This window comes from Stegodyphus dumicola, chromosome X2 (assembly GCF_044657685.1).
Source record: "Stegodyphus dumicola isolate Sdum_Otavi_A_Nest chromosome X2, ASM4465768v1".
Taxonomy (NCBI): Eukaryota; Metazoa; Arthropoda; class Arachnida; order Araneae; family Eresidae; genus Stegodyphus; species Stegodyphus dumicola.
Window position 1 is genome coordinate 98,755,669 of NC_140781.1, and position 22,383 is coordinate 98,778,051.

Consider the following 22,383-nt stretch of genomic DNA (forward strand, 5'->3'; position numbering starts at 1 on the left):
AAATACCGTCATTTTTTCACAGTGCGAGAAACATACATGTATTCATGCAGATTATTCATTATTAAATTTCTTTAAATATAATACAAGGCGATAATATTTGGCGGCAACAATTTGCAAAGTGAAACGGACGTTTATAATGAAACAGCGCAAAATGCCATTTCGAAACTAATAGCCTTTCTGGGCTACCGCCCGTTTGGGCTAATAAATTAAATTCACAGTAAATAAAAAAATCTTATGCAGAACTAGAATTAAATGAAAAAAAATAATCACTATAAAATATTAGCACAATCAATTATTACAGTTTACAATTTTGACATTACAACAAATGTATATAAATTATTAAGGTGTTAAAAGTGTTTATCACTACGATGTATTGTGAAATATAATTGAGATAAGAGTCCTTTATAAAAAATATGCTATTATATTCCCCTATAATCTTAAAAAAGCAGCACAACTTAAAACTTTAAGCAAAAACTTTCAAAAATTCATTTTTAGGTATTTTAGTATTTTTTACTTATTTACACAAATAAAAGTTATAAGAGAAAATTTTTTGTTTGAAATTGTCTATTAGTTCAGATTTTAAATATTATTTTCTAAAAGTAGTAGTTATAAATTTCCTTACAGCATACGAAAAGCTAAAAAAAATAGCCAGGCCTGAAAGCATGCAACATCTTTATAATTATTTGGAATGTTAATATGCTTGATAAATGTGCTAAATTTTTAAAAATCAATCTCAGTTTCAAAAATAAAAATATCTAAAAACTCTAATTTGTGAAATGAGGCGCTACAATCAACTTTTTCTTGACAATTATACACACTGCAATAGCCAACTATTGTAAGTTTCTGCAAGTCGTCCCTACTCCTCTGGATGTGGTCAAGGTGACAGCCGAGAATGCATCAGAAGAGGAAGAAAAGCCATTTGGGTTGGTCTATTTCTTATAAGGTCCATGGTGTGGAGAGTTCTACGCAATGAACGGATGCACCCTTTTCGCATACAGAAGGTACAAGCACTTGACGAAAGTGACTATCCTCGTCGGCTGGAATTTGTACGCTGGGTAACGGACACAATGAGGAATGATCCACAATTTACCTCCAAAGTACTGTTTACATATGAGGCTACATTTACCCGAGATGGCATGTTTAACATGCACAATGCTCATATTTGGTGTACACAGAATCCTTACGCCATTGTCCCGCAAAATGTGCAACATCGGTTCAATGTCAACATCTGGTGCGGCATTCTCGGTGATAACCTGGTGGGCCCATACTTGCTGCCTGACTGTCTCAATGGTTCAACTTACCTTAGTTTCCTGCGGAATATCTGTTAGAACACCTTTCACTTCATTATCTCACCACCAGATGGCTGCACTATGCAGGAAGCAGTTTATTCACAGTTTCGAAAATGGCTTGCCTGCTAGTGTGAAATTGCAGAAAATAAAAATAAATTTTAAAGTAATGATTAATTGGAAAGAAAAAGTACTGTTTCATTGTAAATATTGCAAAGTAATTTGTAACGTGTTTTTTATAATTTTTCTGTTTGATTAATTGTTGTAAGTTACAAATTTTTCACTCTGTGTTTTAATTGTAATTTAACTATAACTTTGAACTAAAAAGAGAGACTGTCTGTCAGTTGTTAACCATGTGTTGTGCTGTGTGAGTGGAGATTCTATTAACAAAACTCCTGCATTATTTTAGTTTTTGCTGATTCATTTTATAAAAAGTAATACATATGATCCTGCAATTAAGTCGATACAATGTATCGGGATCCATTATCAATATTGATTTAACCATGTGAAATAATTTTGTTATCTCCTGACATGGACAAATTGATATCTCATACATATCCTACCAGGTTTGCTTTCTGTGACACAAGCATGCATGCAGCAACAAATTTGGTACATGCACAATGGTGTTCCGCCTCATTTTTCTGTGGATGTGCGTAACCACCTTGATGCAGTCCTCATAAATGGGGACAGATGAAATCCCTCATTTATGAGACGCCAGTAGAAACAACAGAAGAAATAGTAGCACATAATTGTGACCACTGCAGCAGAAATGCAGGAAACTTCCGTAATCCTCAAGCGTGTCCGCCCAGTTATTCCTCCTTCGATGTACTCTGTCTGACAATGTCCATGGTTGACACTTTGAACACTTGTAAAATTTTTGTTTTCTCTAGATATCACGAGCTGTGTTGTACCTATTCTGCACAATAAATAATTTTCTGGAGTGTTTCTTTCTTGTCTCAGTTTGTCCATCTCCAGAAGCATTTTATCAATTTTCACCCTTTGATGAGTACTATATCATCCCTCTAAGTTTGTAAGATTGAGTTAGTACATAATATTTTACCTAGGTGGTGATCTGGACTACCAGTGTTCAGCAGACATACCGCTCAGTGGCTGGTGATCCATTCTATTTTGAAAGCAAAAGCTATCTCTTCTGTAATCAGCTCTCCACGATGTTAAATGCATTGACCATGACCTTTCTTTCCCTGAATGGTTAATAAGTTTAAAACTGACTAAAAAAAACGCTATGAACAAGGTGAAAATTAGGCTATGATAAATAGAAGTTTGTGGGCATACTGGCATAGAAACAGGTGTTTAAATGCTTTTCAAACCAAATGCTTAAAAAGAATTAAACTTTTAAGCACTGCACTGTTTTGTAATTGTGGAAAAAATGATGTAGTGATGTGAACCTGTAAGAAAAATGGTGCAGTAATGGAAAAAAACTTTTTGTCTCATACTATCATGCCTTTTCTGCCGAATTCGTAGACCACATCAAAATTTATAATGGTTTTCCATATTTCATGATGAAGTTTCTTAATTACACAATCTAAATGCGAAAATAACATTAGATTTTGTGCCATCACATCTAGATTTTGCAGAGTTTGCATAATTTTATTTTAGAGAAAGATGTTGTAGAGACATTACGTACTTTTTTGGAAGCAGGTGAGTTGAAAAATGAGCAATGCCCTCACCGGGAATTGAACCACAGACCTCAGGAATATGCACTCAGCGTGCAGATCACCACACTAGGAAGACGGGAGAAATACTTTATATACTTCCCCCCCCTTTTAAAGAGCAACTGAGGTTTTTTTTAAGGGACCATATCGCCAAATCCTGGTGGGGAGATTCATCATCCACCACCCTTTTAGTTCGGGCACCACTGTAGTTTCGTTCTATCACTTGTTCATATCTTCAAATTTTTAGTTTCATTATCTGATTAAAGTTACCGCCCAAGAAGAGGTGTAGTTTGTTAGCATCGAGTTCACACATTGTAAATTTTAAAGAGTTAATAAAGGTTACTTTTAACCCTTTACTGTGAAGTTATTACTAATCCAGTTTTCACATAAAAGTGAATTTTTTGAACTCTACAATGTAAATATTGGGTTTTAACAAAAGTTTCCCACATTGGCATGTTTAATCATATTTTGTCAAACGATTTTTGGCATTTGAAAGAAAAAGACTTCTTTAAAACACTGTGTTGTGAAATTTGTAAAAACAAATATCGATATCATTAAGTAAAATATGTCTGAAATGGAACTATCATGCTACCAGATTAGAACCATCATTTACTTTCAGTACTTTAGCTACAGAATGTCACTAAATTATGTGTACAGCTTTAGGTACTAATGTTGTATCATATGACGCTGTGAAGGTTTAGTACCAAAAGTTCAAAAGCAAGGACTATAACAATCAAGAAGCAGAGCGGTCTGGCCAGCGTGATGATGTTGATGAGGCCAGCCAGAGAACTTGTGGAAGATCAGTATGCAACCACTCAAGAGCTTGCTAAGGAGTTAGACGTCAGTGCCATGTTCATTAGTCATGCTATGCACTGCATAAACTTGACGTACAAGTTCAATCGCTGGATGCCGCATTAGTCGACTCAAACAGATAAGGACAGACGTGTTTGGACATGCACTAATCTACTCGAATATCAATGCAAAGACAAAATTCTGCACCAGATCATCACTTGTCATTAAAAGTGGATTTACTTCAACAACACAGGCCAAAAAGAGGGTTGGTCTGCACCCGGTAAACTCAACGGCAGTATTGCAAAGCGCAATTTGATTAACAAAAAGGTCATGGTTTGTATCTGGTGGGATTGCCGTGGTATTACTAATTTCCGGCACAAAAAGGTAATGTTCCATCAAGATAATGCAAGACCACGTGTGTCTGCATTACCAGCTGGACTCTACGGATTCAAATGGGATCTTTTGGCACACACACCCTACAATCCCGACATCGGACTTCTAGCTTTCTTTCACATCTGCAGCTACATCTTGTTGGTGCTATATTACATTCTGCACAGGACGTTCGAAAGAGGTTGATATGTTTTTGGACTCATTGCCACCAACTTTCTGGGCCGAAAGCTTTAAAAAACTACCAAAACGTTGGCAAAAAATCAGAGATTTGGGTGGTGATTACTACCTTCACTAAAGGTACTGCTTTCACGTTTTTTTTTCCCCCTAACTTTATTAAGAACATTTTTTAGTGGAAAACTTTCGTTACAACCACATAAACATACAAAAAAAGAAATTTAAGGAGTATACTTAAAAAAAAAAGGCCTAAGAACTGTTGCTGAAAATGGATAACATTATTTGAAACGATTGTTTGTAATGAGTACAAAATTTTCCTAAACAGAAGTACAGAGACCGGAGAAACGTGTAAAAAATTAGATTTCATAAACAATTTTTTTTATTTAAAAATATAAAAAATGAATCTTCACATCATTAAAAACATTTTTTAACTAGAAGTATATGTCTATGAACAACAGTTCCAAAAATAATGGACAGATAAAGACTTTTGTAGACACAGTATATATCACAATGTGGACACTTATCGGTTACAGCCACAAAAATTTGCATAATGTAGAGGTGGTTTTAACGTTTCCACGTATCAGCGGGCGTATCAGATCTCATTACAATTTTTCCATTCATTTATTGCATACTTCATTTAGTTACAATCCAAACCTCAGAATCAATTAACATACATCTAAAATTCAATGAAGAAACATTGTCCTTTCTCATAAAAAAAAGTGAAATTTTATTTTAATCCAGTCAAATTTACATATTTGATGCAAGCAAAAGAATAATTTCTTATAAATAATTATGGCATCACAGTGCAGTTGGGATATTTCAAAATGGCTATAACTCCACATACAAAATTATTAGAGATTTCTATATACAGAATATATAATTAAATTACATATTTCTATATACAAAAGCATTTTCACAGTTGAGAAACTGACATTTATAACAAAGCATGATTTTTTAAAATGTTTAGTAAATAAAAACACATAATGAGTGAGATGCTAAGCATGAAAAGTCAGCATTTCATATTCATCAATCTAAATCAATTTACATATTTCTTACGCAGTACCGAAATAAATTAAAAACTTCAGTCACTGCAGGTAAAACAATACAAAGTGTAAAAACAACAATGAAAACTTCTTCTTCCCATCTTTTAAGCAATATATAGTATAAGGCACATGCTCCAGTGAAGTGACATAATATTGCTAAGTCATCATTAAGAAGAAATAGGACCAAATATTTATAAGCAAAAAAATAATAATAATAATAAGCATTCTCCCACAATATATCCAGAATTATTAAATACACATATAATAAAACATATTTTTGGCAATGATACAAAAATTACCTTTCATTATCTAAGTTTTTATTAGGCAAATATAAGTAAATTTCTATCTCATTCTTGAATCAACTTATACACAAGATAAAATATACCAGCATATTCATTTTGTTAAAAGCAATTATAAAACCTATGATGGTAATTTTCTTTTATTTTAGTCATCAATTTGTTAAAAATTCAAAATCATATAACACAGTTGTTAGGCCCTATAACTTGAGATATCGAGCACAGGCTTCTCAGCCTTTTGAAAAATATATTAGCAAATCACGGATAAACCCCACACACTTCCAAGTATGATTGAACAGAAGGCATAAGAATTTATCCAAGTTCTAAAGTAACTAAAGAGAAAAATCAGCAGATATTCTCTGAGAGTTAAAAAACCAATATTGGGAATGCTTGTATTAATTCAGTCACACAACAAAATCCAGCGTTACATTTGCAAATTTTCACAGGACTAGCTTCGATGGTTTTACGGAACCATCATTCTCATCTGCCATGCAAATGAATGAGATAAGATATAGAGATAAAAATGGCTAGACTGTAGATAAGAATGGCTGGGCAGGAGTTAAGCTACTGGTGCCGTCTATTGATGAAACAAGAAAATTAAAACATAACTTCTTTAAAGTCTGAAGGAATCTCATCTTATCTTGTTCATTTGCACTTGGCAGCTGAGAATGATGGTTCGATAAAAACCATCAAAAATAGTTCTCTGAAAATTTGCAAATATAACAGTGATTTTTGTTTCTTGGCATGTTATTTTACCTTAATTATTTGGAATGTTTTTCTAGTACTTCAACAGGTCTATGAGTAAAACTTTTAATCGAAAATACTGTATCAATGACCTGAAAGAAAAAACTGTACTCAGCACTAGTGTGTTAGTTCTAGGAAAAATCAAAATAATGGGGGGAAATTTCTTTTAAACTAATGTATGCATAACTCTGAGTAAAAATGCAATCTATCACAAATCAAATAATTTAAAGCTTATTCAGTTTTGAAAGAAATTGAAGAATGATTAAATGCTGGTAACAAAGGATACAAAGCTGACACTGCCAATTTGTGAACATTGATAGTCCTCCAAGAAATAAACAAAGCTCAGCAACAATTAAAGCTATGCTGCTACCTAAGAAAATTGTTAATCTAGGGGGAAAATTAAATAACTTAAATAGACAACTGAAACAGTAGTTCAACTATATAAACCTGAATAACTTTTAATTCACAGTTTTTTTTTATTCATAGTCATAAGAAACATATAATATGATTTTGTTACACAATAACATTTTTTACATGATTTCCTACAGAAAAAAATTCATATAAGTACAACATTACCTATCGGCCATGCTAAATTAAATATATAGTTCTTAACTTTTATAACTGTTTTCTTGTTTTCAAAGTAAGTATTGTCAAAAAAATGTTATTAATGAATGTCATTCTGTGTTGTTCTCTCTTTACTGAAATAATTAACCTAAGAGATATATTTATGATGTTTAGAAATATTTTACTACTTCAAATTCAGCTGATGTTGAAAGTTCTTCTGAATGTATTGGCATACATAGAGTTATAGAAAAAAAATTTTAGCATTTGCTGTCCTACAATGGAAAGATCCAAAATTTTAATTTGTAAGGTGAGTCTTTATTTCATTTATAAAGTAAAACTTTAAATTTTTTTATGAAAAATAAAACTGGGATTTGTTAAAAAAAAAGTTACATTTTAAACATCATAACTTATTTTTCCAAATATGTCTTTAAAATAATCAACTACAGTATCATTTTAGATCAAAATAAAATATTAAAGAAATACAGACAGAATTCATTACTGTAAAATGAACATAGTCATTCAACCACTGTAATGTGAAAATAAAAACTAAAGAAAGTATTTATATACTAAAATTTAAATACTTATCATGATGAGCCATGAATTTGTTGATATCTCCTTAAACAATCACTCTGGATAAGCATGAAGAAATTGATGATTTACTATAAAAATTCATGACACACAGCACAAAAAAATGACTAGAAATAGCTCAAGGAAAATGGGGATACTAAGCAATTTTTCCTTAGCACATAAAAAATGCTCTCAATTCTCAAACTTCATTCACAGAGTAAACTCAAATTCGAAATCCAGTTAGCTGCTAATCCTTGCAGCTCATTAAGAACTAAATCCCTAGCTTTGAACTTCTATTTATTATATATACTGCAGCAAACTTATATACTGTAGCTTCTGGAAGAATTGGTTATATGGCTTTGAGAATGTGTTTTCCCCAATCTTTCAGAAAGTCAAGAAGGAAAGAAACTGTAAATTGTTGCCCACTTGTAACTGAAAATTGTTGCAAAGGTCCATCAGAAGCAAATTTGCTCTCATCTTGCATCCTGCTACAACTATTTTACAACTCAAACATTCTGAAAACTCAGAATTCAAAAATCTACAATGTAGAGAATAATATAAAACAAAAATATAATAGCATAAAATATAAGGCCACAAATTCGATCAAACACAAAATAATCCCTGAAATTATGATCCTAAAAGCAAAAAACAAATAAGTAATAAAATACATAATTCTACTACAATATTTTTGCATTCTATAGGTTCATGGATTTGGAGTGATAGATGACAGCACTTGATGAAGAATCAAAACACAATTTATTTGCGAGTATTACAGGGTTCCTACACATTTCTGCACACGGAAATTAAGTACTTTTAATGACTTTTAAGGACCATTAATGAAAATTTTAAGGACCTATGAGCAAATGGGAAATGATAAATTCAATTAAAAATATTATCAATGCCCGAATTTCACTTTTGAAATACCATCCTAAAAATAAAATAGATCCCTAAGTAGCATGCATTATTACTAAACATGAATTAGTTAACATAAATATTAATAAGTTTGAGAATTAATAAACTTTATGCTATTTATCAAGTATCATTAAACATTTTACACTTATAACAGCAGGAAATATTTGAAAGAAGATAAGTGACATCTATGTTTCACTAACAGTTAGCTTTATGTTGATTTTTTTTAATATCTCATTTTGTCACATACTTGATCAGTAGCATAGTAATTAGCAGGTAAATTAGTAAATAGCAGGCAGATTTTATGTCAAATGGCATAGGTTAAAATGAGAAGTAAGATCATACATAATCAGCATGATTCATATCAAAAGACGGAATGTTTTCACTGCTACTACTTGTCTAGAGAGACCTTTAAGTTGCACTAGATGCTCTTTGTATCTTATTCTTTATAATATTGAAACTTCTTATAAGTTTACAACTCATGCAATAACATGTAGAGATAATTTTAAGGGTAAGCAGTTAGTTATAAATAATTAAATTATGTAGTTAGATCACCTTAGTTATTATGGATTTACATGGCCACTATTAAATTTTAATTTTTAACAATATTTGTTAAAAAGACCTATTAAAATCAAAATAAAATAAAATTTCACAGTTTAAAATACATGTAATTTATGACATTGATGCTTAAATGATATTAGGATAATTACATATTAAAAGCTACAAAACATTTATGTTTTGTAACAACAACACTGCAAATATTTATCCTTCATTTTAATTTGAAGCCTTCCCAAACATTTGGCTTTTGTTGTTTGACTTCTGAGTTAGAATTTGGCTAGTTTACATCGATTTCCTTCTCTTAAAGCATCTTTCCTAAGAATTAGAGATTTGTCTCAATATGCAAACCAATGCTCTCGCTAATTTCTGCGTGATTTATCTTCTAACCTATCAACCTCTCCACAATGTACCTATGAGGGTTTACTTGATCTGGTAAAAGTTAAATAGTCCAAAACGTCAGACATACATGAAGCAAATTATTGTTATGTCTGAAAATAACTACAATATCAGATGAAGGTTTAAATAAGTCTCTTATTTAGAAAGAACTTAGAACATGCCTTCATGTTCTGATGCTAGCAAAATCAATTACAGTTCACGGTGACGTAATTAAATACGAACAGTCTAATTCAAATTTAAAAATGTGGACTAGTGGTCAAAGATTATACAATTTAAATTTTAATTTTATCTGGTCCAGTAACTCTATCATATGAGGAAGTAGAAATTATAGTAAAGGCTGAAATCATAAACAATTGGGTAATTTACATAATAATAACTGCACATACCTTTGAATAATAATTTTCTTTATGTATTCAGTTTCTTTCTACAACACGTTTCCTTTTCATTTTAGAATTTTAGTATTTAATTAAGGATTTCTGTTATTCTAAAAAACACTAAATGCATTTAGAATATATAGAAAAAGTGGCTAATTTTATTTCTTTAGTAATATGAATATTCAGAAGAAATATGAAATATAGATGGTAAAGGCCGGGTACAGAGCTGGTGTGACAGAATTTTTTAAATTTAGTGACACACGGAACAACAAAATCTAGAAATGGTAAAACTTTTAGAATTTAGAACAGGCATTGAAAGCAGAATTTAAAAAGGCACCAGGCAGCAGAATTTAGGATCTACAGAGATTTCATCAGGTGGGAAAATTCCTAGTGCCCGCTCTGTGTATGATGCATTAATACATATTATATGAATCTTTTAAATTGTATGTTTTCAATTTCTTTATTAATAAAAAAATCTCTTTCTATAATGCCTGCCCAAGTGATAAGATTAGAAGCATTTTTGATATTTTCCATGCTTGTGTCTAGTGAAAAGTAAAGAAAATAAAGGGATGATAAACATGTTGAGGAAAAGATTCTAGTATCAGAAGTAAAGCATTCAAATATTGTTTTCATTGTTCTTCCAGACGTTCTCCAAAAAGTATGAAATTCATCACAAGCTTTCTGTAAAATACATCCATGTTGATACCACGGAGATATTTTTCATTCTGTCACATATTTTTCGAATCTTGTATAATCGTGGGTCTATAAATCTTGCCTTCAAATCCTTCTAAACTTTCCAAGCTGCAATGTCTAAAATCCTAAAGAAAAATTATCCCTACCAATTTGTAACAGCAAAAAGCCGGAAATACTTTGGGAAAAAAAAAGGAGGGAAAAGGTGTAAAATTAATTTTATAGAAGAAACTGATGCATATTCTGAGAAGTTTGAATATTCTGAAACAATTACATGGGAAAAACTATTACTATGAAAAAATTAAAAAGAAGACATTTTTAATTAATTAAATAGCTAATTTTGCTTTTGTTAAGAGCTGTTTCGCAAATTGTGCTTTATAGCATTATACCTTATTTATTTTTCAGATTCAAAATATTTTATAATAAGTTGCCAAAATGAAACTTTATAATATGACAGCGAAAAATAAAAATGTTTTATTTTAATGTTATTTTTTTAATTTAATTTCAATATATTACCATTATTTTAATGAAATTTATCAATGTTACGATGTTTTTAAAAAAATCGTCAAAAAATTCCCAGATCTCGAAATTAAAAATTTTCTTTAGAAACTGATCTTAAAATTGCCAAAATGTTGATAAGTCACCAAATGTAGAACCGTTTAATAAAAGAATTCACATCCCCAAAAGCGAAAAGTTGTTTAAGAGCTCTTTATTAGAAAAAATGAATTTCGAAATGTTTATGTTTCACTTCTTGCTTAGAAACTCGAGTATCCCATCATTTATATTAGAAACAATTTAAAAACCCATTAACCCATTCAAAAGATAACCATATATGACAGCGAATCGCCAAAAAGTATTCCTCCAAAATGCTAATTCACACTCAAAATGGCAGTCGTAATAACAGACAGAAATTTCAGATGATTAAAATTAAGGACCTTCTGCTGATTTTGGCCAAAATTAAGGACTTTTAAGGACCAAAAATCAATTCCAAAAAATCTAAGGACTTTTAAGGACTCTTAGGGACTGTACAAACCCTGTATTACATGAATATTTTTTTTAATTTTCAGAATCTGGAACAAAAAAGCTGGGAGGGGATATGCAAGGAGAAAAAATATATGAGAAAATATACATGAGAAAATATAAAATATTTAAAAATATAAAACTTGTTAAATGTTTTATATTTATATATTTAAAATATATGTGAGAGTTAACTTCAAGAGACAATACTTGAAACAAAAGATTTTTCTTAGTAAGATATTTTTAAAATGCTTTTAAAATCACTTAACAATGAGAATAGAAAACTTAAAATAACCCCTAGATAACTATAATCAACTTTTTAAATCACTAAACAATGAGAATTACTGAAAATGTGATATAGCATCTTGATAACTATAAGAATAAATTGAATTTAATTTTAAAAAATTAAATTTAAATACATATTTAATTAAATATTCTTTGTGCCATTGCTGCAAGGAATGGAATTTAAATTTAAACAAATTTAAATTCTTAACAAATACGTATAAAAGTAAAAAAGCAAATTTAAATACTAAAAAAAGGAAAAAAGCCAAAATAATTTTAAAAAATGTGCAAACATGTAAAAGATTTAATTCTCGAACTAATCTACAATATCATTTCAGGGTTCGTACACATTTCCTTACATGAAAATTAAGGACCATCAAAGAAAAAATTAAGGACCTATCAGCAAACAAAAAAATGAATAGAATAAAGCAATTATCCATACAACAGACTTCATGCTTGTAATTTCACTTTAAGAAACTAACAGAAGTGTGTATTATGCACTATTATTAAATTCAATTTAATACTTACCATAAAACAATTTTGAAAATTAAACTAACTCCCTACAAGTTATGAAGTAGATAACATTAAATTAGGAACATAATTTCTTGAAAAACATGTATAAGTGTATTTTACACTAATAACAGTCACTATTTTAGAGATTTACATGATTATTATTTAACTTATTTGATATTTATTTAAACACAGTCAACTACTATTACAATCACAATGTAAGAATATTTTGCAGATTAAAATAACTGATTTGTAAACATACAATTTATTTCCTTGGTTTTTTGAAAGATACTAGAATAATAAACTGTACAATAAAAGATACAAAACATTTGTGCTTTTTTTAAATCTGAAATCTTTTCAGCTATTTTAACATCTAATTTATTTATGTCTATTTCCTTTTCTTTAACTATTCTTCTAAGTTCATTTGCTTTGATAAACAAATCAATGTTCCTGCTGGTCTCAGCTTCATCTGCTAAAGCATCTACTTCTTCATTAATATCTTTAATGTCCCTTTGAAGAAATTTTTTCGTCTGCTCCATATAATCAATTTCTTCCTCAATAATATTTCTTTTCCTCTTTGAATTTTCAGATTTAGTTAAAGATTTTTGTTCTTCTAAATACTGAACTTCTAAATAACGAACTCCACTTCTTGAAGAAGCTGCTGCTGATCTAATTTCTTTATTAATTTCGATATTAAGAACACCTCCAGAAAATTTTATGTAATCAAATACTGTGCGTTGAAAAATGTATGATGAGTCACTTAAATTTTCAATTTCAATTGCTTTATTTACAGAGAAGCCCCTTTCCACAGAGGCCTGTTCATGTGACAAGATAAGAATACTTGTCACAGTGAATACTTGAATAGTGAAAATATACATTTTTTACTATATATATATATAATTTATTTCCTAAACAATATTGATTAATTGATTATCTCCTAAGTTTAATTAAAGTACAATTATTTTAAAAGAGTGAATCCATACTGGTAAGTTATATTTTGAAAGATGTATATATATATACAGTACAAAGTCCGAGACCCGGACATCCAATATCTGGAATGATCTAAAATCCGGACCTCAAAGCCACCACCAACCAATTTTTTAGTGCTTTTTTGAAGGGAAGGGGGTATGCTTTACGCACGCGCATTAGATTTTTTTCCTCATCATAAAAAACATGCCGGAAATCCCGATTCTTAATCTCAGTTTGGCCCTAAATAAAATATCTTATTATTGAAGAAATAATTATTTTAGCATAAATTTGTGTGATTAGTAACTTGACTCCATAGCTGCGTATCTGTTTGGCATAATCTCAAACCAAAACATTTGTTAATTTTACACCAACTAATATTTTATATCCTTGATGCCGAAATCGCAAATCATTATTTATTGTATTTTGCTTTCATCACCACATGTTTATCAACGGATGACAACTTGAGTGATGAATCATGCAGCGACGCCAAATAACAGAGTATTATCCGATTACAGATTTAAGTTTAATGCGCTAAAATGTTGACAAGGGAAGATTTAGCAGAAATTTCTTTCCTTATGCTAAAAATAGATTTTGTTAATGATACTCATAGGACAAACGATTATATTTAGTGCTATTTGAATTAAGAATAACTGATTTGTTATTCACATAAAGCCAGAACCAGCGCCAGATCTCACATGGCCGCACCAGGCGGCAGAATTTAGCGAAGTTAAACAGAAGTTTTTCATTGCGATGACAATGCCCAATCATCAATCAATTAACGGAAGGCGAAATCTGTAGTATAGTTCTAAATCCAGAAAATACAGCTACCGATAGTGAAGAAAGTAACATAGAGGTTACTGAACGAGAAAAAATTTTGATTGACAAGTTATTCGGAATTCTCGACACAGCAATTACAGGACTTGAACAATGGAACTTAATAACTGAACAAGAAATTATATGTCTATAGTATTAGTCGAAAGTATTAGCAGAGAAAACAAATCAAACAGCTCACATTGAAAGAAATGTTTAATAAAGTAAACATATAAATATTAAGCTCTTTTCTTTTGTAAATTTTGATACCCTTTAAATCATAAATGCTTCATTATTTCATAAATCACGATTTCATATTTTCAATTTTATAATTTCTACGTGCCATCTTAGTATATTTAAAATGATCTAATATCCGGAAAAATCTCAAATCTGGGATCGCCGAAGTCCCGACGAGTCCAGACCTCGGACTTTGTACTCTATAAATATATATATATATAATACGGAATGTATATTTTCAGTTAAACTTCTACCCAATAACTTTAGTAATTCATGAAAGTTAATTTTGCGTCTAGTTAATTCAGGAAAATTAGTTTCAATTAGTTGTTTTCAGCTTTAAAAATATTTAAAAATTTGTAATTAGTTAGTTATTTTCAACTAATAATTGTATTGCCATTAGCAAAAATTATGCATTACTATCAACAACATAGGTTTAAACCAAATACTTAATTGTCTATTGAAGCTTCAAAACGTATTTCCGAACTTCACTTTTTCTCGGCTAGCGTTACCGAATTTGCCCTTGGCGACCTAAAATCGAAATGGAGCCAACAGATTTCCCGCGAAATCGATAACAAACCCTCTGCAGAAATAAATTCATAATCCCGATATCCCATACACATAGTATGTGCAAAAGAGAATAAACTCCATAGAAGGTGATAAAAAATTAATTTATGGCTTAATTGAAACAAACACAGAAATTAAGCTAAGCAAAACCATGTAAAAACAAATTGAAATGATAAAACGAAACTTAATTTTCATGTGAATTTTCAGCGCTGACTCTCCCATTCTAGAAATTTCAATTTGTTTCAGACAAAGACCACATTTAAGGATTGCCATCCATCAATATCCAGTCTTTGTAGTCAGCTTGATGAAGCCACAGTTTATTGAAAATGCACTTTCCAGGCATCTCGTTCCTATTGTAGTCGGAAGGGTTGTGGCTTTCCAGGTTGGGATTGCTCTAATTTTGGCAAATATTTTCAGAATCACCCCCCTTTTTTTTTTCTCGAGCACCTTCATCATCACTTTCGCCAGAACTTCCGGCTTCACGCTTTCGTCACAATCTGCCTAAATTTATGGATAACACCTGTTTCGAAAGATTGGGTGAACAGCCAATCAGACACCGATACTTTCGTTCGAGTAGCTAATTTTTTTTTTTTTTTTTTTTTTTTTTTTTTTTTTTATCGTTTGCAATGCAAATCCGCCAACATATTGGTTAAGAGCCGTGTAATTTTAATTCCATATTCATGAGAAATCGTAATTCACACTTAGAATGGAAATCATTAGAAATGCTAAGAAACGTCAAATGAGCAAAATTAAGGACCGTTTATTCATTTTGGCCAAAATTAAGGACTTTTAAGGACCAAAAATCATTTTTTAAAAAATTAAGGACTTTTAAGGACCGTACGAACCTTGCATTTAAATTCAGAAGCATAAGCAAATCAAGTGCAAAATCTATCCATGAAAATAAATCTACTAATTTAATAAATTAAAATTAAATTAAACAATTTTTAAAAAAATGCATATGTGAATGACCGTAGAGTAGGCAGGAGATAGACTTATCAAGGGGAAGTTGCCTTCATACCTAACTCTCCAATCATTCAATTCGTGTTTCGTCATTCATGCAGGCAAGGGTAAATGTCAAAACCAAAAGTAATTCCAATAAAGTGGTACCCTTAGAAATTAACATTTAAGTATTAACATTTAAGAATTAAAGTTCAAAAAGGAAAATACTAATGAAGTCTTTTGAGTAACAAGCAAGTAAAGTCAAGAATTAAACTTTTTCTTAAAAAATTAAATTTTTAAAAATTATTTTTTTTATAAAATAATAAAAAAAAATCTAGAAACCAATATATTTTAGAAATCCTTGTCTACAGAAACTTCCCCTACACGAATATGCATATCAATAAAAAGAAACTATAAAAGAACTATACATAATCCATATAAACCAATAAGAAACAAAAAGAGCTAATTCACAATTTTTTAAAAAAACTGATAACTATAAGCTTACTTTTCAATTTCTGCAGCAAGAATGTCTTCAAGAGATTTTGTTTTCAGTCCATTATTGAAATCAAGCAAGTGCACAGGTACTATTTTCTTTGCTATTTCTTCCTAGGTTAATATAAGATATATATTAAAACTGAATTTTATTAATCATTTAAATATCATTAATCATTCTGTGAAATTTAAATAATTTTACAGAATCAGATAAGATTGTATAAAGTTTAATGGCAAAAGTTCAATGTGGTATTAGGCAAAATACCCAAAATAATAACAGCAATTACTTTATGGGAAAGCAATGGGCAGATTGAAAATGTTTAAAATCTTCTAATAGAAACAGGCGTAACATTTAAACAAAAGTTTATAATCATAGATTAATCATAAAAGACGAGTCTATTCTGTGTTTCCTTGATTTATAATAAGTGACAAGATAGTTCAAATATTTCCCAATTATATTATTGCAAGGAGTACAGAAAGAAATAACTAAGTGTTACTAATGGAAACTTGTTTACAAAATGATTATTTTCAATACTATCATTAATGTAATTTAAATTGACTAATTTTCAATACTATCATTAATGTAATTTAATTTCTTAATAATATGAAATTTTTCATATTATTAAGAAATATGCATATATTAATATATTTTCATATTATTATTACTTTGCATACTAATAGAGGAGTTACGTTTTTATACATTTACTAGATGAATAATATAAATTTCAGAGTTCCAAAATAAGGAATCTGTTGCTGAAATAGTAATTCCAATATGAGATTCACCAGATTTTAAATTATGGGAAGACTGCATTAATTTGATCTCTATCTATAGAAACTTATAATAATTAATAACAAGCTTTAATAAAAACATCATAATCCTAAAACTAAATCATTTTTGAAATAGCATATCACTGCTAATAATAACCTTAGAGATCTTCAAACAAATTTTATCAAACATATTTATGGCTCTAATATTTGGAGGGTCAAATAATTTTATTGCCATTCCTGATTATGAATATGCATGATAAGTATTACTCCTTCCCGCACCTTTCTCATTTTCCTTATTAAAGTATTCCTCCATTTTTCTTGCTATATTAATAAACCATTAAATAAATTTTATATAAATTTAGTTTTTTTATGGGGGGGGAATTGTTCCTTAAAGCCAAATAGTTCAAATATAAAATATACCAAAATTACTACTAATAAGATAAAAGTGAAGAAATTAATATGACCCATATCTTGTAATTCTCAGCACCATGAAAAGCCTCCAAGATAGTGAGATAACTTGAAACTGACTTTTTAACATATTTCTTTGTGTTTCATGTATTTGTAAAATGCTTATCTTTTTCTCTTGTAAATGAAAATTTAACCTTTTGAGGCCGGGGCTTTGGTAGCAGTAAAAGCTACCAAAGGATGGGGAATCTTGAACCCAATGGTTTTCCCCTTTTAAAAAATTACCTCCTATCTGCAAGAAAGATTCTTGTGGGTAGTCTAATGGATTCTCAGAGGGGTGCATCTATGTTGCAAAAGGAAGATCTTTGAAAGAGATAAGTGGTTAAATCCCTAGGGACTTCAGTTTTGACATTTCACCCCACTTTTCAGCCTGGAAAAGTTTAATTCTAACTGAACAACCCTGTCTTTTATAAGAGAGGACTCTATGGCCACTATAATGGCCATCCCGTCTTCAAAAGTTTAAGGAGAAAAGGGGGTGGAAGTTAAAAAAAAAAAGGAAAGGAAAAATAGAAAAGAAAATAATATTATCAATAAGCATCTTTAATACTTAATATTCAGCAAAAATTTGTACAAGCAGAATTCATTGAAGTAGAGTAATTCGCAGATAGAACTTTACAAATCTGCCCGAAAATCACAAAAGAATTTCAGTCAAGAATGATGATGCTGTTTTGGAGGTAGCAGTAAAAAAAGCTGCTCTTAATATTCTGCCTGGCTCTACACATACGAAGAACATCAGCTTTTCGGCCAACTTTCACTGCCTACTTCATCCACCAGCTTCTTTGAAATACATGTTATAAGTAAATTTTCAGATCATGTGACATACATTTAAAAAAATTTAGTCTGAAAAACTGTCAATTTTGTCATGTATTTTTTTAATGTTTCAGAATATGTGGCATGCACTTAAAAATAAAAAAAAAAAAAAAAAAAAAAAAAAAAAAAAAACCTCAGAAATTTAGAAGTTTGTTATATGGCAACATCAACTTTAAGTTTTCCATATTCTTGCAAGATGTCTAACTCGTTGTCAGGCAATCCACTTAAATTATATACTTGTGCAATACAGAAAATCATCTTCTAAATTAAAAATAAATTGTTAATGTTGCATTAACAAACTTTAGAAATATTAACAAAAACCAACAGAACCTGCATATAAAAATGTAAAATTTTTACATATTACAAATTAAATCACTTCAATCATTGAATATTTCTATACAAGTAATAAATGAAAACACTGGCATATATTTCAACATAGCAAACATCTCAAAGAGGAAAAATATTAATTTAATATTTTAGAAGTTTAATACAAGAAATCGATGAAAAGTGTCAATTTTATTATTGCAATAAGAAGTGGGAAGTTTACATAAAGCAGCTGTCAAAAGAGTTGCAGCAACATTGGTCAACTTCATAACAGAGTACTAATTTTGAAGATCTTCCATATGTGTTAAAATTCTGCCCCAACATACTGAATGATTTCATATTTAGTGCTCACTGCTCACTAGCCTTAAATGCCATCTGAATGCAACTGGAATGCTTTTAGAAATCACAAATTTTATTACAGTCTGAAGACAGTAAATATTGCAGTGCAAAGGCTGACAGACATTACAATTACATTAGAAACTAATTTTAACTATCAGACAAAACAGAAAGAAGCTTTATTAATTTATTTTTCCTCCCTGCGATCATTTCAAACTAAAATGTGCTCCAAACAATATATTCAGCCTACTAGTGTCCGAGTAGTGAAGTTACTGAATATTGGTAGTTCAGTCCAGGGTTTGAATCCCAGCAGACTGGCTGGCTACATGGACATATTCATGGTTTTCCCAATGTGTATATGAGCCAGTTTCCCTTTAAGGTCTTCCACTTCCCTTTCTGTTCTATAACTTTATTTCATACTTAAAAAGATGGATTGTATTTACTTTAATTTGGCACATTGGCCTTTTCAAATTGCACACCATTTAATCCCCAATCCAGTCAGAACTACATGTATGTTTACAAAGCTAATAATTCTGTTGAATTAATGCTTTCTCAGTAAAAAAAAATATTTAATTTTTTTTTTTTTTTTTTTTTAATTTAAAGTGCCTGGGCCCAATGGAAGTGACTAAATAAGCATTAAAAATAAATAAATAAATATTGCAATAAATAATGACCAACTAAAATTGAATAAAATACTATGAGATATAGAGACATAACAATTTATATTAATGATGAATAAAATAAATTGAATTAAAATGAAATAAAAAAAATGTAAGAATGAAAGGTGAATAAATTAAAGGCATGGAAACGAAAAGTAAACATTTCAAATGAAATTTCAGCACATTTAAAATTACTAAGCATACTATTTATTCAGAGTTCAAAGATTTCATGAAACTAGTGATACCTTTAAATGAAAAAAATTGACATAACAGATTACTACAGAAATTTACAATTATTCACTGTTAATTTAGTATACAAATATTGATCAACTATCAAATTTCATTCCAGCAACATCTTGATAATTACAATTTGATCAAAATGCCATTCCTAAATTAATGTAATATTCAACTGGAAGAATTTAGTCAAATATTACATGAATTATAAAATTTCTTGTTGATATCACAAATTGATTTCATAAAAAATGAAATAATATCTTATGATTTATGGCTCCAGTGCACCTATGCTGAAATTATGATTTCTCTAAAAAATAGTATCATATCTAGGCTCTGATTGACTTTAGGCCCACCAGTGGCCAAGAGGTAAAGTCGCTGAACACTGGTAATTCAGTCCGAGGTTTGAATCCCACAAATTTGGTTTTGCTGCATGGGCATTTTTGTTTTTCTCCATTATATGAGACAGTTTTCCCTTAGAAATTCTTCCATGATGGCATTCCTTCCCTTAGGCAGATAGCCCTCAGCTGCTTTGCCTAAATCAAATTAAACCAAACTTAAGTACTGGTTGCAATGTATATTATGATAGTTCTAAAAATTAACTAAAATTTACTGCAGAAAACAATTTTTCAACGCTTTTAGAGTTTTTTTTAATCTTTCGAAATTTAGCCATAAATTGCCTTAATAAATATAAAATATGATATTTAAATTGCCTTAATAAATATAAAATTAAAAATATGATGAGAACCTAAATTAAATGCTAGAATATTAGGAAAATATTTATGATATGCACGCATAAAAAAGATGAATCAAAGTAATAAACTGATTCCTGATTTTATTTAATTGTCAATGCCTGGGGATGCAATGGAATATGACAGTCAGCAGAATGCAGATATTAAAATTTCTAATGACACAAGATATTTCTCCCATTAAAGAAGTGAATGAGAGATAATTTAAAAAGGAATAACAAACTTTTTTAAAAAAAAAACTTCTAAAATACTATCTAAAAGCACACAATACCTTTTACTGCAATTAAAGGTTTAAAAAGAAGGCAATGCATACATTTCCTGAAACTTGTGCATTACTTTCTCTGTAATTCTTTCACTGTACTTCCTGTCTTTTAAAAAACAAAAATTTCACTATTTCTTCTGAAACTTCTCACACTTCATGACATAGCTTTGCATCACAATTTAGCAAAGCTCTCATTATCTAACTGCTAAAACGTGTTTAAAATTCTGTAAACAGAAACCTTATTTTGCATAGTTTCTTAATAAAACACAATCAGTTTCGAAGGCATTCAGACATAGGTCCCTCTTCTTCAGGAATAAGTTTTTTTTTTTTTTTAAATACCACACATTCAGCAATATAATAACATAATTACCTTGACATTCCAGATAAATATGGAATTATATTGCTGAATATATTATTGAATTATGGAACAAGTTTTTTTTTTTTAAATCCCACAAATTTAGCAATATAATTACATAATTATCTTGGCATTTCTAATATTAACATCCACGCAAATTAGAAATTATGAACAAAAATCTACGATTGTTTAATAAAATCATACTTGTAGCTTCTATTAAAAATATTACAAAGTTGTCACTTTGATAAAAATGACAGAATGGCAAAAAACGAGACACATAGTCAGCTTATTTATTTTATACATTTAACAGCTTTTGAAAAAGCATTTTTAAATAAATCAAGCTTCAGCTCCACACAACTGAAGAAGTAAAAACTATTTTAATTAATTCTACATTCAAATCTATCTCCTTTTGATTGCAAATACTGACTAACAGCTTAAAAGAATAATTTAAAATAGTATTTTAATAATTACACGCGCAAAAGTGTAATTTAAAGTTTGCAAGTCACAAGAAGTTTTACTGCATCATGTAAAATACACATAATGTAATAAATTTATTAATTAAACTGCTCAAAAATGAAGAAACCAACAAACAAAACTTAATGAATAAATTGTGGCTTTCGAATATATCGGAATAATCACTTTACACTAATTCGAAATAATCACTTTACAAACTAAGACAGAAATAATTTATATTAGATGTTTGTTTAATGGTAACATCGATTAGCTACGTTGATGACTACCACAAATTTGAAAGTCAGACTTGAACAATTATGGATGAATTAAATATTCAATACTTAGGTACTTCAAATCAAAATGTTTCTTAATCTTTACACTATATTATTGATTTGATTAATTACGGATGAATTAACTATTTAGTACTTAAGTGCGTTTAAAATATTTCTTGATTTTTAAATTATTTCACAGATGTTGCATTAATGATCAAAATTCCAGCCAAGGACAAAATAATTACCCGTTTCCAGATTAGTATTACTAACAAAAGCACCAGATGTACTATACCACATAAAAACCGTAGTCTAATCAAGTTACTCAACATCCTTTATCATTCTTCTTCGCTACAAATACTTTTCTCCCGCTGAAAATGATTTAAAAAAAAACAAAAACAAAAATGTATCTACAGTTACAGTCAG

The 22,383-nt window shown here is 29.7% G+C and overlaps 1 protein-coding gene across 3 annotated transcripts; it reads right to left on the reverse strand.

Moving 5' to 3' along the window:
• Positions 1-5,018: 5,018 nt before the first annotated feature.
• LOC118186184 (transmembrane protein 107-like) lies at positions 5,019-22,368 on the reverse strand. Of its 3 annotated transcripts, none has more exons than XM_035356246.2 (4): positions 22,206-22,359; positions 16,290-16,390; positions 6,685-6,785; positions 5,019-5,514 (listed from the first exon to the last, which is right to left on the reverse strand). In XM_035356246.2, exons 1-4 carry the CDS (start codon positions 22,287-22,289, stop codon positions 5,357-5,359), a joined length of 444 nt encoding a protein of 147 aa, XP_035212137.1. In that variant the 5' UTR covers positions 22,290-22,359; the 3' UTR covers positions 5,019-5,356. The 3 variants fall into 3 exon arrangements, with proteins under 3 accessions (XP_035212137.1, XP_035212138.1, XP_085664983.1); XM_035356247.2 differs by having other exon boundaries at positions 16,290-16,386; positions 22,206-22,353; XM_085808857.1 differs by lacking the exons at positions 5,019-5,514; positions 6,685-6,785 and adding an exon at positions 6,796-10,584 and having other exon boundaries at positions 22,206-22,368.
• Between the last annotated feature and the right edge of the window lie 15 nt (positions 22,369-22,383).